Source organism: Magallana gigas, chromosome 4 (assembly GCF_963853765.1).
Source record: "Magallana gigas chromosome 4, xbMagGiga1.1, whole genome shotgun sequence".
Taxonomy (NCBI): Eukaryota; Metazoa; Mollusca; class Bivalvia; order Ostreida; family Ostreidae; genus Magallana; species Magallana gigas.
Genome location: NC_088856.1, coordinates 24,273,083 through 24,290,067, shown reverse-complemented (window position 1 = coordinate 24,290,067; position 16,985 = coordinate 24,273,083). Strand labels below are relative to the sequence as shown.

The following is a 16,985-nucleotide window of genomic DNA, read 5'->3' as shown; positions in this document are numbered from 1 at the left end:
TAGACAACCAGTATATCAATATCCTGGAGACGAAGAGCCCAGTCTGTATTAGAATATAGGAGGATAATAACAATTTTAGAGATAAAATATTGGGATTTTTTGTTACTAAATGTTAGTGGCAAAAAATACTATATTTAAAATTTTTAGCTAGATCTGATGAATAATTTGATCACACTCGAACCTCCTTAAGATTTTTATTGAAAAACATGTTTATACTTAAGTTTATACTTGAACTTTTGTATATTTGTACAAATTGTATTAATATATATTCAATATATACACATTCTTTTAAAGAGATTGTAGAATAGAATTTTGAGCAGTGGTCTCTTATACATGTATTAATTTCAGAACTATTAAATACGTACATGTGCATGTATCAATGTTTAAGTGCTTTTTACTAAAGTGCCTTTTTATTTAAAGCATTGCCGCCTTTGGTCCATTGAACATTTAGCATCTCTACAATAAGTTGATTAATACATTCCTTTTGTTCAATTTTAAAGATTTGTTTATTTTGTAAAAAGGCTTAGAAGACATAGTAATATTCTTAAAGAGATCCATTGCTATATTTACAATTACAATACCTTGTACAGAAGCAAGAAATTTCACCAGTATGAGTAATCTTATTAGAGAGATTTTTATTGTTGCATTGACAAGGACAAGTATGATGACATGCTGATTGGGGTGAAGTCCACTGCCCTGAAGTTTGGGGATAACACCAAAGTCTGGCTGACTGGGTTTGGGACTGCCATGGTGTCCCTCCTTGTTCTGACGGGGAAAATGTGTGACCAGACCTGGCCATACTACACAACTGTGTCACTGACCGCCGCCCACATAGCTCACCAGGTAAGCACCAAGTCCACATAGCTCACCAGGTAAGTTCTAAGTCCACATAGCTCACCAGGTAAGCACCAAGTCTACATAGCTCACCAGGTAAGTTCCAAGTCCACATAGCTCACCAGGTAAGCACCAAGTCCACATAGCTCACCAGGTAAGCACCAAGTCCACAAAGCTCACCAGGTAAGCACCAAGTCCACAAAGCTCACCAGGTAAGCACCACGTCCACATAGCTCACCAGGTAAGCACCAAGTCTACATAGCTCACCAGGTAAGCACCAAGTCCACATAGCTCACCAGGTAAGCACCAAGTCTACATAGCTCACCAGGTAAGCACCAAGTCCGCATAGCTCACCAGGTAAGCACCAAGTCCACATAACTTACAGGGCAAAAACTTAACCCATATAGCTCACCAGGTGAATACTGAGTCAGCATAGCTCTCTTGTTGAAAACTGCGTTGACATACCTCACCTGGTGAGTAGTGAGTTTGCATTGCTTACCAGATGAGAAGTAAGTCAACATCAGGTGAGATATGAGCCTATATAGCTCACTAGGTAAGAACTAAGTTCACTTAGCTCACCAGTTTAGAACCAAGTCCACATAGCTCATCAGGTTAGAACTGATATCACAATGCTTACCAGGTGAGTACTGAGGCCTCATTCCTCACCAGCTGAGTACTGAGTCCACAAAGCTCAAGCTCACTAGATGAGAAATGAGCCCACATAGCTAACCAGGTTAGAAATGTTTGTACGTGGCTCACCAGGGGAGAACTGAGCCCACATAGCTCATCTGCTGAGGAATGAGCTCGAGCTTACATAGCTTGCATGAACTGTGTTGACATTGCTCTACAGGGAGTTATTGAGTTCAAGTAGCTCACTAGATGAGAACTGAGTAAACCTTACTCTCCAGGTGTGTACTGAGTCAACCTAACTCCTTAAGTGAGTTCAAATCACTAATTCCTCCCTAAAAACTGAGCCAACATAACTCCTCAGGTGAGGATTAAGTTCAAGTAGCTCAGCAGTTGAGAACTGTCCCCCTGTATCTAAACAGTTGAGTGCTGAATCCAGATGGATCAGTTTAGATATGGTGATGGCTGATGGAAAAAGTTATCTAAATGTTAGGAATAAAGATTAGGCTACTGTAAATTCCTTATTTTATGCAATTACTCAAAACTGCCTGAAAAATAAGAGCAAGATTTTCAAATTTGTAAGGGCTGCTTCTCGCAATTTTACACAGAAATTAATTCCTTGCTTTTAATAATAAAAGGCTTGTATTATTTTGTGATAGTGTCAATTATGTTGTATACAGGTAAAAATAATGTAGTATAAACTTGTACTGGGCATATATTACAGTGGAGCCTCAGTTATCCGGACGCTTTCGTTCCCAAGTTGAATCGTCCGGATGGGTGAAGCGTCCGGATATCTGAAATGTGTCTATTGTTGTCATGAATGAAAATGTATTTGTATGCAATGGCTCCCAGTGTTGATACTTGTTTTTTTTGCCTTTCATACCATATAGCAACACATGCTAGAGTGAACATTTTTAAGAGATAAAGAATTCTGCTTTATTTTATTATTTTGTCATGAAATATTAACCGGACAATAATGATAACCGAATCTAGCTGAATTCTTTCTGTCCAAGTGTGATATGTGTGTGATACACTGTTGTTCGCAATTTTCCAATTTTTGAAAGTGATTTGGGAAGTCAGTGTATTTATACAAGCTACTCATGAGGGTCTAGCACGTAAAAAAGGTGTGAAACTTAACTGACAGGGGTAATCTTTTGTACTGAGTAGGGTATCATCAAAGTTTACCATCCGGTTAAATGAAGCAAGATTAGTAGTAAATTAGTGTTTTGTGGTGAAAACAGACCGTCTGGAACCGGAACGCGAAATTCCGGATAAATGAGACAAAATAACGTATAAAAAATCTGTTCCCAAATAAAATGGTCCTTAAACTGAAGCGTCCGGATATCTGAGGCCCCACTGTATTTGGTTTATTGCCTCAATGTAATGTGCACTAAACTCTCTATCTCTCTTGTATTACAGTTGTATACGGTAGACCTTAACAACCCCGATGACTGTGCCAGCAAGTTCCGCTCCAACACCCAGCTTGGCTTTGTCATGTTCATGGGAATTGTTTTAGGAAATCTCTTGAAAAAGGAGGAAAAAAGTTCCGACAAATCAGTGGAACAGGAAAAAACTGTTACCCATTGATAAACTTTCTCAAAGAAATTTTAATAGATTTAACATTTTTGCAGCTTTTTTCTTGTTAAAGCATGTAAAATATGTACCAAGTACATTGTATAATATTTTATGAGCAAAGCTGCATTGAAATTAAGATTAGTTAAATCTAATAAGTTTTTAAAATTTATGTGTTTTTTTTTTAAAATCTTTGTATGTTTTATACTTTTATTCGTCCTGTATTTGAATATGCTTGTCTAACAGGCTTGTAAAATCCTTCCTTAATTGTTATTATGCTCTCTTCATATGAGATCTATGTATTTCCAGGATATATAACTCAGGAAATAAAAAGGCTAATATAAATGCATGTTTGTTTCAGTATTTTTCTCTCTATTCAAGTATCGCTCTGTGGATCTCTCTTCTACTATCATTTTAAGCTCACCTGAGCTGAAAGCTCAATTGAGCTTTTCTGATCACATTTTGTCTCTCGTCCGTCTGTCCGTCCGTAAACTTTTCACATTTTCAACAGCTTCTCAAGAACTACTGGTCCAATTTCAACCAAAGTTAGCACAAATCATCTTTAGGCAAAAGGGATTCAAAGTTGTGAAAATAAAGGGCCACACCCTTTTTCAAGGGGAGATGATTAGAAATTAATGAAAAAATTTGAGAAAATCTTCTTCTTAAGAACCATTAAGCCAGGAAAACTGAAACTTGTGTGGTAGCATCTTCAGGTAGTGTAGATTCAAAGTTGTGAAAATTATGACCCCCGGGGGTATGGTGGGGCCACAAAAGGGGGTCGAAGTTTTACAAAGGAATGAATAGAGTAAATCTTTAGAAATCTTCTCAGAAATTAATCAACCAGGAAAGCTGAAACTTGTGTGGAAGCATCCTCAGGTAGTGTAGATTCAAAGTTGTGAAAATCATGATCCCAGGGGTAGGGTGGGGCCACAATGGGGGATTGAAGTTTTACAAAGGAATATATAGAGTTAATCTTTAAAAATCTTCTTCTAAAACTGAACAGTCAGGAAAGCATCCTCAGGTAGTGTAAATTCAAAGTTGTGAAAATCATGATCCCCAGGGATAGGGTGGGGCCACAATGGGGAGTCGAAGTTTTACATAGGAATATATAGAGTAAATTTTTTAAAATCTTCTCAAAAACTAATCAGCCAGGAAAGCTAAAACTTGTGTGGTAGCATCCTCAGGTAGTGTAAATTCAAAGTTGTGAAACTTATGATCCCTGGGGGTAGGGTGGGGCCACATTGAGGGGGGAGGGTGGGTTGGGTGTTAAAGTTTTACAAAGGAATATATAAAGTAAATTTTTAAAAATCTTCTTCACAGAAACTAATCAGCCAGATGATTTTTTACAATTGTTAAGACTTTAGCCCCAGGACAATTCTTTGGTCTCGCTAGAAGGTTCAGAGTTTGATGTAGCTTTGTATCCCATATACATGTATAAACAATTGTTAAAGCTGACATGAATTCATAAATACGCATTATTTCCCTTTTATCTCTGACTACTGCCATATTAGTTGTCGATCTCTATTGTTCTGCTCATCGCTAAACACCTCCTATATAAGGCGGAGAGAACTATTCATGCTTCACCGCATTCAGGTATTTCATACACCCGAACACGTTACCTTGGACGAAAAGACGTGTAGAAACGCGTTTTGAAGAAAAATAAAATGACAGCCGCTGCACAAGATATATCCAATAAACGGCGAAACAAGACAGATTGAAATCCAGGCGCAGATACTTATAACATTCCTCGATAATTGTAGACCGTTTTCCTGTGTACAATGTATGTTATAACATCGCACATGCGCAAACAACACTCAGTGGCAGATCGAGCAATGTCAATGATCGCATGGGTTTTAGAAAAAGCGCTTTTGTAGAAACGGATGGAAACGATGCTACGTTGTTACTTTCTTGGATTTACTATCATTTATTGACTGTGTTGGATGTAGTGCCGCCGGGGTTTTCAAAAAGACGCAGACGTTATTCACTCTGTATGAACGACACACGTGTTCGATGTGAATGCTAAGTGAGGTATCACTGTCTGTGCAAAATAATAAAGATATCTGGGAAATCCATTCACAGAAGAAATATATTTTGTATTTCATTGATTGTTGTTTTCTTTATTCTTTGCTACAAACATTTTACAACAGTGTGTATTTCATGCATTTAGAAGTCCGTGCGACCTGAATGCCTCGATCGGAAAGCAACCGACCGTAACTTTTTGAACCGGTATATATACCCCAGTGACAGTAGAGGAGCGTTCGATACTAATATGGCGACCAAATGCTTTTATGAATTCATGTCAGCTTTAAGGATCTTTTTGAGAACTGCAATACTCAACATGTGATATGACTATAAAATCATCCTGTTAGAAAAGGGACTAATGATGACTGTGGTTTCATTAATATTCAAGGGTATCAATTTTCGTGGATAAAGTGAAAATCACAGTTTCAAGGATAGATAAATTCGAGGCCAATGACCCTATCATTACAAAATCTTATTAGAAATTGCACTTCAATAAACATTTAATTTCGCTGATCAACTTAACAACGAAATCCACGAAAATTGGTATTCATCGATATTGATAAAACCACTGTGACAGTATAAACATAAGAATATCAAGGGGGAAAATGGATTTTATTTATACAGGATCTACATGTATTATTATACATTGTCCAGATAGTTTGTATTATGACTCCATTAAGCTGATTTTATCATACCTATTGTTCCTCAGGTAAACGATGTGGCCCATGGGCCTCTTGTTTGTTACAGTTATTGTAAAACTCATTTGGCACGAACACAGATATAGCAGAATCTCGAATAAGCAAAGTTATGTAAAGTCCTTAGAAAAATTCATTGATTTCTTGTAAAATTGTAATGTTATAATGAATTGTGTTAGGATGAGTTAATGGATATATTAATAGTGAATTGATTTTGAGTCCCTTAAGGATGACGTTTACTCAGAATGAAAAAAAATTCCACTGATGATAATGAAAAACCAACTATTGTGTGTTATAGACCTTTTATTGTAGTGTTATTTTTCATTTTCAAAAAAGTAGGTCAATGACCTACTTTTTGAGTTAATGGACATTGTATATTTTTGGAAAATTAAAGGAAAATCACTTAAAATTTTACACTATGATTGAGATTTTCTTAATTGTGAAAATAATACAAATTGCTCAGCACTTTTGAAAATGTAATACAATTTATGAATGGCACTGACACTAAATACATACAAAGCATTAAGTTTTCCTTCACAATTTTTATAAATATTCCAGTCCGAATTTCCTCTATCACTTTTCAAATTCCTACCCATTTTTGATCCAATTTTACAAAAAATTGAATGATGATAATACAAAAACATTTATAGTATTAAACTATTTATTTTGATCTTATTATGTTGGCATATAATTCATATGAGGTCAATGATCAAAATTTTGAGATATGGTGTCTTTTCTCGTTTTTAAGCATATTTCAATATTTTTTTAATTCATGCCATACGGTTATTATAATGAATAAATGAGGAAACACTACCAGAAAACATGCAAAATTATATAGACTAAAAAATAAAATCTTAACTTTTAATATTAGAGTACTTCCAAAAATGTTTTAGCAGAAAACAAAATCTGCAAAGTTTAGTTCGAATTTCCTCTGTTTGGCTAAAAGTCTATTTTTGTTTTGGCATAATTCCATAATATAGTAGAAATATCGAATGTTATGTCAATAATAATTCATTTCACAGATACTTTTTGTGTTTAGAACAAATTTTACTCATGACATTGAACTTTATAACAATCCGAATTCGAGAACTCAAACCCTGAGTAAACAACACCCTTAAAAGTCATAAACAATTTATTTAACACTTCATCTCTTTAGCAATGGAAAATAACCGTATAGTTTTTAGCTCATCTGGGCTGAAAGCTCAAGTGAGCTATTCTGATCACATTTTGTCCGTCGTCCGTATGCCGTCCGTCCGTCCGTCTGTAAACTTTTTACATTTTGAACTTCTTCTCTAAAACTGCTTATCCAATTTCAACCAAATTTGGCACAAAGCATCTTTATGGGAGGGCGAATATAAATTGCAGAAATAAAAGTCCGATCTGTTTTCAAAGCGGAGAAAACCTTAAAATTGTAGAAAAAGGGGGGTGCATTTTTAAAAATCTTCTTCTCAAGAACTACCGAGGCAAATTCAACGTAGTTTAGCATATATTATCCTTATGGGAAGGAAAATATAAATTGCAAAAATTAAGGGGCAATTCTGTTTCAAATCTGACTTATTACGAAAATAATAATATAGGAAAGGCGTGTTTCAATCAGTTTAATAGCTTCGGGCTCGGCATCCGGTAAAATGGGTAGGCAAGACTTGGCCAGGGCAAAACAAAAGATTGGCAGTTATTAATCTGCCAATCTCATTAAAATTTCAGGATATTTGATGGACTAGTATATTTGTATTCGCTGTAAATATTGCTGCAAAATAATGCGTATTTGGAATTGACGATTGCCGATCTGCCCCGGCTTTTATTTTGCCACGGCCCGGGTTTGCATACCCATTTTACCTAGACTCGTATTCCATACTTCTAAAACGAGGTTCTTTGTTTAAAGCAGCCATGACATTATACGAAAAAGGGTCGATCTGATTATGATGAATTTGCTTGTTGTGCAACAGTTCGCGTTTGAAGGGAAATTTTGAAACATGCAAAATATATTGGTGCCGATTTTGTGAAGTAAATTGAGGCTAAATATTTCAAAGCGTTGACAGTTTTCACACATGACGTTGGTGTTCGCTTGTTCTGATTTTCGTTTCGTTTTCATTATTTATGCTTTGTAACCTGGAAACTATCGTCTGTATTTCGTGATTTTTACGTATTAAATCAAACAGAGACTTCGGTAAATCAAACAGTTAACTGTTAACCTGCGCAAATTAAGCAAAATCTGATGTAGGGGTAGATGCCTACTGAAATACAATTCATTCTATCGGTAATTCGGCATTATCTTTTGCGTAATGATAGATTAATGCAATAGGTTTTGTTGAGATGCTCGGCATTTTCTCGAGTTTATTTAGTTTACATAGAGTTTGATATCGCTGACGGAAATATGTAGGTATATACATGTATATATATGATTCATTTCGAAAAAATAAATTGCGTTCTTTATTTGTTATACATGTAGTGCATGTTTCTTGTGTTTAATTGTTTACAATTTCTATTTACTAACCATATTTAAGTGTTAAGCTTCGAATTATAAGCAAGATAAAGAGATTTGCTCACAATTCTATGTTTGTACACAGATCTTAAAAACTAAAGATTAAAAAAGTAAAAAAATTGTCAATATTTATTAAGAAAATTTTCAAAGTCTGTTCTTCCAGAAACCAACTTTAACAACTTATTTTATTGTAAACTTAACCTTTTCAGCTCACCTGAGGTTGGGGCCACAAAGGGGGGTCGAATTTTAACAAATGAATATATAGAGTAAATCTTTAAAAATCTTCTTCTCAGAAACTAATCAGCCAGGAAAGCTAAAACTTGTGTAAAAGCATCATTAGGTAATGTAGATTCAAATTTGTGAAAATCATGACCCCCGGGGGTAGGGTGGGGCCACAATGGGAGATCAAAGTTTAACATAGGAATATATATAGAGTTAATCTTTAAAAATCTTTTTCTCAGAAACTAATCGGCCAGGAAAGCTGACACTTGTGTGGAAGCATCCTCAGGTAGTGTAGATTTAATATTGTAAAAATCATGACCCCCGGGGGTAGGGTGGGGCCACAATGGGGGATCGAAGTTTAACGAAGGAATATAGAGTAAATCTTTAAAAATCTTCTTCTCATAAACTAATTAGCCGGCAAAGCTGAAACTTGTGTGGAAGCATCCTCAGGTAGTGTAGATTCAGAGGTGTTTTAAAGTCGTGAAAATAATAACCCCTGGGGGTAGAGTGGGGCCACAATGGGGGGTCGAAGTTTAACATATGATTATATAGAGTAAATCTTTAAAAATCTTCTTCTCAGAAACTAATCAGCCAGGAAAGCTGAAACTTGTGTGGAAGCATCCTCAGGTAGTGTAAATTCAAAGTTGTGAAAATCATGATCCCATGAGGTAGGGTGGGGCCACAATGGGGGGGGGGGGTCAAAGCTTAACAAAGGAATATATAGGGTAAATCTTTAAAAATCTTCTCAGAAACCAATCAGCCAGATGATTCTTTATAATTGTTAAGACTTTGGCCCCAGGACAATTCTTTGGCCTCACGAGAAGGTTCAGAGGTTGATGTACGTTTATATCCCATATATAAACTATTGTTAAGGATCTTTTTGAGAACTGCAATACCCAACATATGATATGACTATAAAATCATCCTGTTAGAAAAGGGACTAATGATTATAAACGTAAGAATATCCAGGGGAAAATGGATTTTATTTATACAGGATCTACATGTATTATTGTACATTGTCCAGATAGTTTGTATTATGACTCCATTAAGCTGATTTTATCATACCTGTTGTTCCTCAGGTGAGCGATGTGGCCCATGGGCCTCTTGTTAGTTTTAGCCGTGTATCGAAACCTGACATGCTCAAGGAGGTGTTTCAAATTGGAAATCTTGAGATTTTTTTCATAATATTAAATGAACATAGTCTGAGACAAGAGGTATTTATAACTATCGAAAGACTGAAGAAGATATGCGGCAAAAATATCTCGGGACAGATTATTATGATAAGTGCCATATTGCAATTCAGGAGTTGATGAAATTTTTTCAAGAGGGGTCAGAGTGATAATGTTTGCCAGGGTAGGGGGTAGGGTAATGTCTATTTTATTGTTAATAATATACCCCTCCCCTTTAAATCACTTCAATCCACTCAAACATTTTGTTTCGATAGATTTACCTTTTATATGTGTGGTAATTGTGATATGTTTTAAATCGATCAAATGTTACTTTTTTAGCTTAACGAGACGAAGTCGGGGGAAGCTTATGCTATATACCCTCGGCGTCGGCGTCCGGACCTTATAAAGGTTTTTGATACAGGTCCTTTATTACTTGTCCTAACTTCACCAAACTTGCACGGATGATGCATCTGGACCTATTCGTATGGACTTGACAGGCTTGGATGCTGAATCTGGGCCATGAATTTCAGATGCTGGAGGAGGTTAAAGTTTTTGGAGCAGGTTAAGGTTTTTTGGTGCAGTCGCCCTTTGATAGCCATTGTAAAGTTACTACAGGTCCTAACTTCACCAAACGTGCATAGATGGTGCGTCTTATGATTCTTATGTACTTGACAGGCTTGAATGCTGGTTCTGAACCATAGGTATCGGATGCTGAATGAGGTTAATGGTTTTTTGAGCTGGTTAAAGTTTTTGGAGCAGTTGCCCTCTGATAATTATTATATCTTAGTTATTACTGGTCCTAACTGAACTGAATTTGCATGGATGGTGCGTCTTATGATACTTATGTACTTGACAGGCCTGGATGCTGAATATGAGTCATAGGTTTCTTATTCTATGTTGCCTCGTCTCGGCGAGTTATATAATCTGTGATTATACCTATGTTTTAATTCACTGACAAATATATCTCTCATTTATGAATAGTAAATATTTATTTAATGCTCAATACAATATTCACTGGAAAGGTGTCCATTTTAGTAAAATACGGAAGCGTATAGACATGTATAAATGTAACAAGAGTTCTTGTAATGAAATTTCCAACATTATTCAAATCATTTAAGTTGGATTTACCAAAATAAAAGTTGTAAACTCCAACTTTAATCTTTTGAACTTTAAGAAACTATCTTTTTGCACATTTTTGCACAATTTCTAACTTTTAAATTCAAAGATTTAAGTTGGATTTACCAAAATAAAAGTTGTAAACTCCAACTTTAATCTTTTGAACTTTAAGAAACTATCTTTTAGCACATTTTTTAACTTATAGACATGGGTACATGTATATTGAATTTCTTGGTTGTTATCAGTTACGAATTCTGCACGATATATTGAAACTTTTTTTTACAAGTAGAAGTCTGTTTTATTGCCTATATAACATAGTAAGGTAAATGTACATTAATTTAACGATCATGCATTAAAATGTACATGTAAGTGCATCTAGGGAAAACCCTATCAAAGTTTTCATATTCACACATTCCATTAACCAAAGATATGCCAACATTTTCAGCAATGGAGGTACGTTCGAAATACTTATATCATAGCTGATTCATAATAATATATATTCTAGTAAAATGATAATCTTTCAAATGCTATTCATTATTGTAATATCACTGGAAGGCGGAAACGTTTGGCCTTATATATCAGAATCGCTATGGACTGATAAATCGTTTCATGGCACTGTACATTCCTATAACTATTACAATATTTTAATAATCATTAGCAAGCATACATCGGCTTTATTGTTCCAACAACAATCCATTAATTCCTTAAGATTAAAACCGTTCCATCTTATCAGTTAATGTTTCCATCTATTTAATAAACAATTTACTCAGAATTAAGATTCCAATCAACAAATATCCATTTAGCCAACAGCACCTGGAGCGTAAACAAAAACATCATTCTGCGTTGACAAAGACAAAACCGCTGAAGCTATTAAGGGGCTTTTATATAAAGCGAAGACCAACATCCGCTTTCAAACAATAATTGTCCTATTCTCATGCTATCTTCAGTCGGTACAGCTAATGAATATGACTCGTTCACCACCTTTGAATAGATCGATTCTTTGTTCCAGAGCCTTACCTGTAGAATAACTCAGAATTTATTGGGCACAATAAAGAAATCAACAATGTTGACGAACTACCAACACCGACCAGAGATGAGGATTCCACGTCATCTAAACAAGGTTTATTCTTTTTTTAATTTTCATCATTTTGCCCTTGATCTCAAATTTGGGTGTAAATGTATAATTTTTTTTGATATCGTATGTTCTTGTATCAACTGCTTGATTTTTTATAGACTATTGTGGTTCTTTACCTTCTGATTGAAATTTTTACTGTAACAATCAGGAGACAGCCTTGAGTAGTTAATGACACGTTGTTAATTGATTGACTTTTGTCATTTAACATTTCTGGAATTACTGATAAAGTAATTGTTTATAGCGTTCCCTGTTCCTTGACGTAGAAATATTTATTATCCTAGTGACAAACAGGTAAATATACAAGTCAAAAATTTGATTTTGGATATTGTTTTTAATATTTTGTCTGTAATTAGATTTCAGCAATGTCTTATATGAGCAAATAAAGCACATTCTGGGACACCATGGGATGTTCGCCATCTTCTTTCGATGCAATCCCGACTTCGAACAAGAATTCTTCAAAGACGCCATCTTCCTTCGGACCGGAACCTTCGTCATATGTATCATGTGAGGTAATGAACGAAAGTGAAAAACGACTTGTTAAAAAAACCTGGAAATATTTGGCTAAAGACATGTCTTATAATGGCACCCAAGTGTTCGAAAGAATTTTCGAACTTAACCCCGATCTGAAACAGTTGTTCCCGTTCCGAAATAAAGAAGGGGAGTTACTGCGGAATGATCACGACTTTAATGGCCATGCTTCACGGTTCATGCAAGCAGTTGGGGCAGCAATAGACAACATCAATAATCTGTACATGTACTTTGGGCCTTTACTGATCGGGCTCGGAAAACAGCACGTCGAGTTCGGCGGATTCAAGCCGGAATATTGGGATGTGTTCACAGAGGCAATGCTATATGTTTGGGAAAAAGAACTCGGTGATGTATTTGACGACAAATGTAGAAATGCGTGGACTAAAGTGTTCGAGTTTATAATGGAACAGTTGAAGGTCGGGTACAGCCAGGCAATGGATGAAGAAGCAGGGAAACATATGATAAAATGAAAATTCTGCAACTTGAAAACGATTTCTGCTCTAACCTGTTTATAAAAAGAATCAGCAATGGAGTGAAGCTTCAAACTGACTATATAGTACATGTATATGCGTTGATTTTTGCTCGATTTATTTATTGATAGTTGGTTGGAACGTTATAACTCTGTAGAACGTTTCAACCCGATGCAATTTAGCGTTAAATGTACATGCATGTACCAAGCATAACCATTGCCTGATGTACTTAAAGTTTTACCTTACTATGCTACATGTATAAATGCAATAAAATTCGGACTTCTATTTTAAAGGGAACTGTCTTTAAATGTTTCAGTATGTTTTTAACATGTATGATATCAAGCTTGACTTGATTTGGAACAACTTTGTGTTTAATTACTCACTAAAAATGAACAACAAGTTCAATATACCCATGTCTAAAACTTCATGAAAAATGTCCAAAACGACAGTTTCTCAAAGTTAAACAATATACTATATATTAACACGCAAACAAATCCAATTGGCTAAAATATGATTATAAAAACACAATCCAATCTCGTATGAAAAAGAAGGGGGTATACTTAATCTATACATGGGCATATAATTTTTGCAATTGTGTGATATCATAAACGAAATTCTTAATAAAATCGACGACTGGAGTTGGAACATCCAGCATTTAGTTTGGTTATTCCATGCAACTTCAATCTTGGAATTTAAAAGTAAGATTTAAAGAATTTTTGTTACAATGTGGCATTAATACGCTTCGGTGTTTTACAATAAATAAACTCCATTATCTACATATTGTACGTACTTCTCATTACATTGAGCATAAAATAAATATTTACTTATTAATAAATGTGTTACTTGGCCCGTGTAATGAAATAAGTAAAGTTCGATTTAAAAACATATACATTTGTAATAATTACCAGGCATAATTAACTTCCAATTCAATACTCTCTTCTCTGGAAGCTAAATCTATAAAAAAAAATTGTTTTAATGGCACGCGCGGATCTAAAAAGAGGAGGGGGTATGGAAAATTCAAATATCAAAGTGACGTGGTAAAACAATAAAAAATAAACATTCAAACACCCCCTCCCTTTCGAAATATGAAGTTCTGGATCACTAGCTGACAATGTATTCGTATAATGAAACATGTTGGATCCGCGTACAAACGTGAACTTTGTACACGTACAATTAACAAGCTACTTTACTCCTTTTACCGGAACTAGGCATTGTTTGATTAGCATACAGAAGAAGGAAGAATATTCTATGTCACACAATGTAGGATGAGACGGCCGGCGTAAATACAGGCAAGTGCACTGTTTTAATGTAAAAGCTAATACATTTTTGTATCGAACGTATTGTTTAAATCAAAATAATGCGACAAACTATTATGAGTTGTCTTTCTTTAGTTTTGGTCTAGTAATGAAAAGATGTTTCATTGATAACAATCTGTGGACTTTGATTTCTGATCCAAAGAACTACACTTTTCATGTTGTCTATGTGTATTATTCGTAATCTGTATAACTACGATATTTTTTCTTCTGAATCATTTTTTAGATAAACATGTTAATCATTTAGAAACGACCATGGCCAACTCAACTCAAGCTCAACGGATTAAACTTTGCGAATTTTGTCAAGACCCGGTTCAAAATTTCTGTCGAGGTTGCAAGTATGGACTCTGTTCATACTGTACAACAAACCACTTTCTTCTTAATCCATCTAAAGCACACGACATTGTACCATTCAGATACGGAACAGGAAATCGCTTATTCTTTCGCCGATGCGCATGCTTGTCGTCTGAGAAACCCATATATTACTGTTTTGATTGCCGTAATTCATTTTGTGATAATTGTGAAGGTGGCCATACCCAGCATACATCGGGCTGCGTATCAGAACATATCCACGTGCTTGTTGATATATTACAAGGTCAGAATCTAGAGTTAATGAATAATATCATACCCTGGTATCAGTCGACGATCGACGCCATTTTGGTTAAACTTTCGGAACTTCCCGCAAAGTACTCTAAATTCAAGGAAGAAATAAACTCTCACAGACGCTTTTTGCATAAATGTATCGATGAGATATTTGATAGAAACCTCGAGAAAGTAGACCTAATGCAATCATCTCATCGTGAAAATCTTTCAGAGGAACTAGACAGGTCTCGTAAACAACTTGTATCCATGAACAAAGTACTAAGGCACAACAACAAAGTCTTGGGGGACTGTAGATTGTTTCAAACAGGGGAAACTAACAAAATATTAAAGAATTTATTGGATCAATATCCTAAACTTTAAGAAAAAAATCTTCCATTGTTTGAGAAAAATGATAATGGTTTGATGGAAAAGTTGGAAGAAATTGCTGGTTTCCTTCACGAACAGAACCCTGTGTTTACTTCATCATTCATAATTCCTCCCCCTTGCATAAGTTTTGAAGTAAGAGGAATGATAACTACTAACTGCCGAGTTTTATTGTGGGGACATCGTTTGTGAAAAAGGTGGAACGAGCTGGGTTTGTGGGCTCGGTTCGAGACATATTATATAAATAGTGCCTGTTTGGGAGGGTAACAGTTGAAATTGACACACCGAGAAAACCATTGTCAACCGACGCGAAGCGGAGGTTGACAATGGTTTTCGAGGGGTGTCAATTTCAACTGTTATCCTCCCAAACAGGCACTATTTATTTTGTTATACTGAATGTCTTTTTTAAAATTTTTAAGAAAATTTTACTGCTTTTATATAGGAATAACGTGAATTCTACAGCGAACCGTACGCGCATAATTTTCGCGCATGTAACATTTTTTAATGTTACCCGTTGCCAAGTGCGTTGCTAACGCTGAGGGTAATAGTAAATATTATTAACTGCATCTTAACCAATCAGATTTCAGTATTTAACATGAAAGTATAACAATACTCAGTACGACATCACGCGAGGAAAAACGGGAAATGTAATTTCGGTGACATCACAGCCATCTTTTTTGGCAATCAATAGTTTGGGTCATATGTTTTACACCGAATTTCGGGATAGGTCTGTTAAATGTGTTACTTACAAAATACCATCAACTTTTACCAAAACACAAGGTTGGCAACCTCGAGGAATCCATTGTTGCATGAATGATGATGTTCTTGTTACAGAGTTCAGCGATAACCTGCAACACTCGAGAATCGCTCGGTACGACGCTTCCGGTCGCTGCTTAAATCTAATTGAATTTGAAGAAGAGAATGCACAACATGTGCCATTGTTTGACAATGTACTATTCATCTGTGAAAACAAAAATGGCGATATAGGAGTTACGGAACGTAACAAAAAATGTACCATCGTCGTCAAAAAGAACGGACAGAAAAGGTTCGAGTATACCGGTCACCTTCGTTCGAGCAGCTTCACTGAATTTGAATTTGCTGGCATTGGATCGGACAGTATTGCATATTGCTTTGCTGCTGTCTGTCTGTAGGGCATATTGCTTTGCTGCTGTCTGTCTGTCTGTCGGTCCGTCGGTCAGTCCGCCAACAGTTTTCGTTCACTTTCTTCGCAGAGGCTGCACATACTGAAATGAAATTTATCATGTACATACCTAGGTCAAGTACTGTTTTCGATACGATCAAGGAATTTGTGACAGAGTTATGCCTCTTGGACTTTGAACAATTCCAATTATTTGCATTCTATGCAGAGGTGCAACATTGCACACCCTGAAATGTATGTCCAAGGGAGTGGGGCATAAGTGTTTCAGAAACATCTCTTGTTTTGCCTTGATTCGGCCCATAATGTGCCCAATTGAGGAAAGTATACTGCATTATTGTTACATATTTAACATTTCAATGTATGATGGGGAAAACCCATTAAAATGTACCCCCACCCACCCCCTCCCCCAAAAGTAAATTGAGAAAAAACTGCACTTTCTATTAACCAGGATGATATACACGTAATATCTTAAAATGTAAATTCAGTTGAATGAATTTAAAGTATCATAATTTTTTTTTCTTTTCAGGGTTGTCTAAACAAATAATTATGTAATAACCAAGTATCTAATCAAATAATATACGTAAACAGTGACACGATACAAGGGCACTGTAATCTCGTTTATATAATGCCCTGATTATAGGGCACAATGTAACAATTGAAAAGAGTACATGTACG

The 16,985-nt window shown here is 35.6% G+C and overlaps 2 protein-coding genes across 4 annotated transcripts in view; both read left to right on the top strand.

Annotated features, from left to right (window-relative positions):
- LOC105345323 (4-hydroxybenzoate polyprenyltransferase, mitochondrial) overlaps positions 1–3,378 on the top strand; it is a 281,500-nt gene extending 278,122 nt beyond the window's left edge. For all 3 annotated transcript variants that reach the window (XM_066081710.1, XM_066081709.1, XM_011453440.4), the window contains 2 exons: positions 655–843; positions 2,881–3,378. In XM_066081710.1, the coding sequence (XP_065937782.1) occupies positions 655–843; positions 2,881–3,048 (357 nt within the window). In that variant the 3' untranslated portion in view covers positions 3,049–3,378. The remainder of the gene's footprint in view (positions 1–654; positions 844–2,880) is intronic.
- A 9,065-nt stretch (positions 3,379–12,443) lies between these two features.
- LOC117683076 (neuroglobin) lies at positions 12,444–12,872 on the top strand. The gene has a single exon (XM_034451888.2). It carries the CDS (start codon positions 12,444–12,446, stop codon positions 12,870–12,872), a length of 429 nt encoding a protein of 142 aa, XP_034307779.2.
- The last annotated feature ends 4,113 nt before the right edge of the window (positions 12,873–16,985 follow it).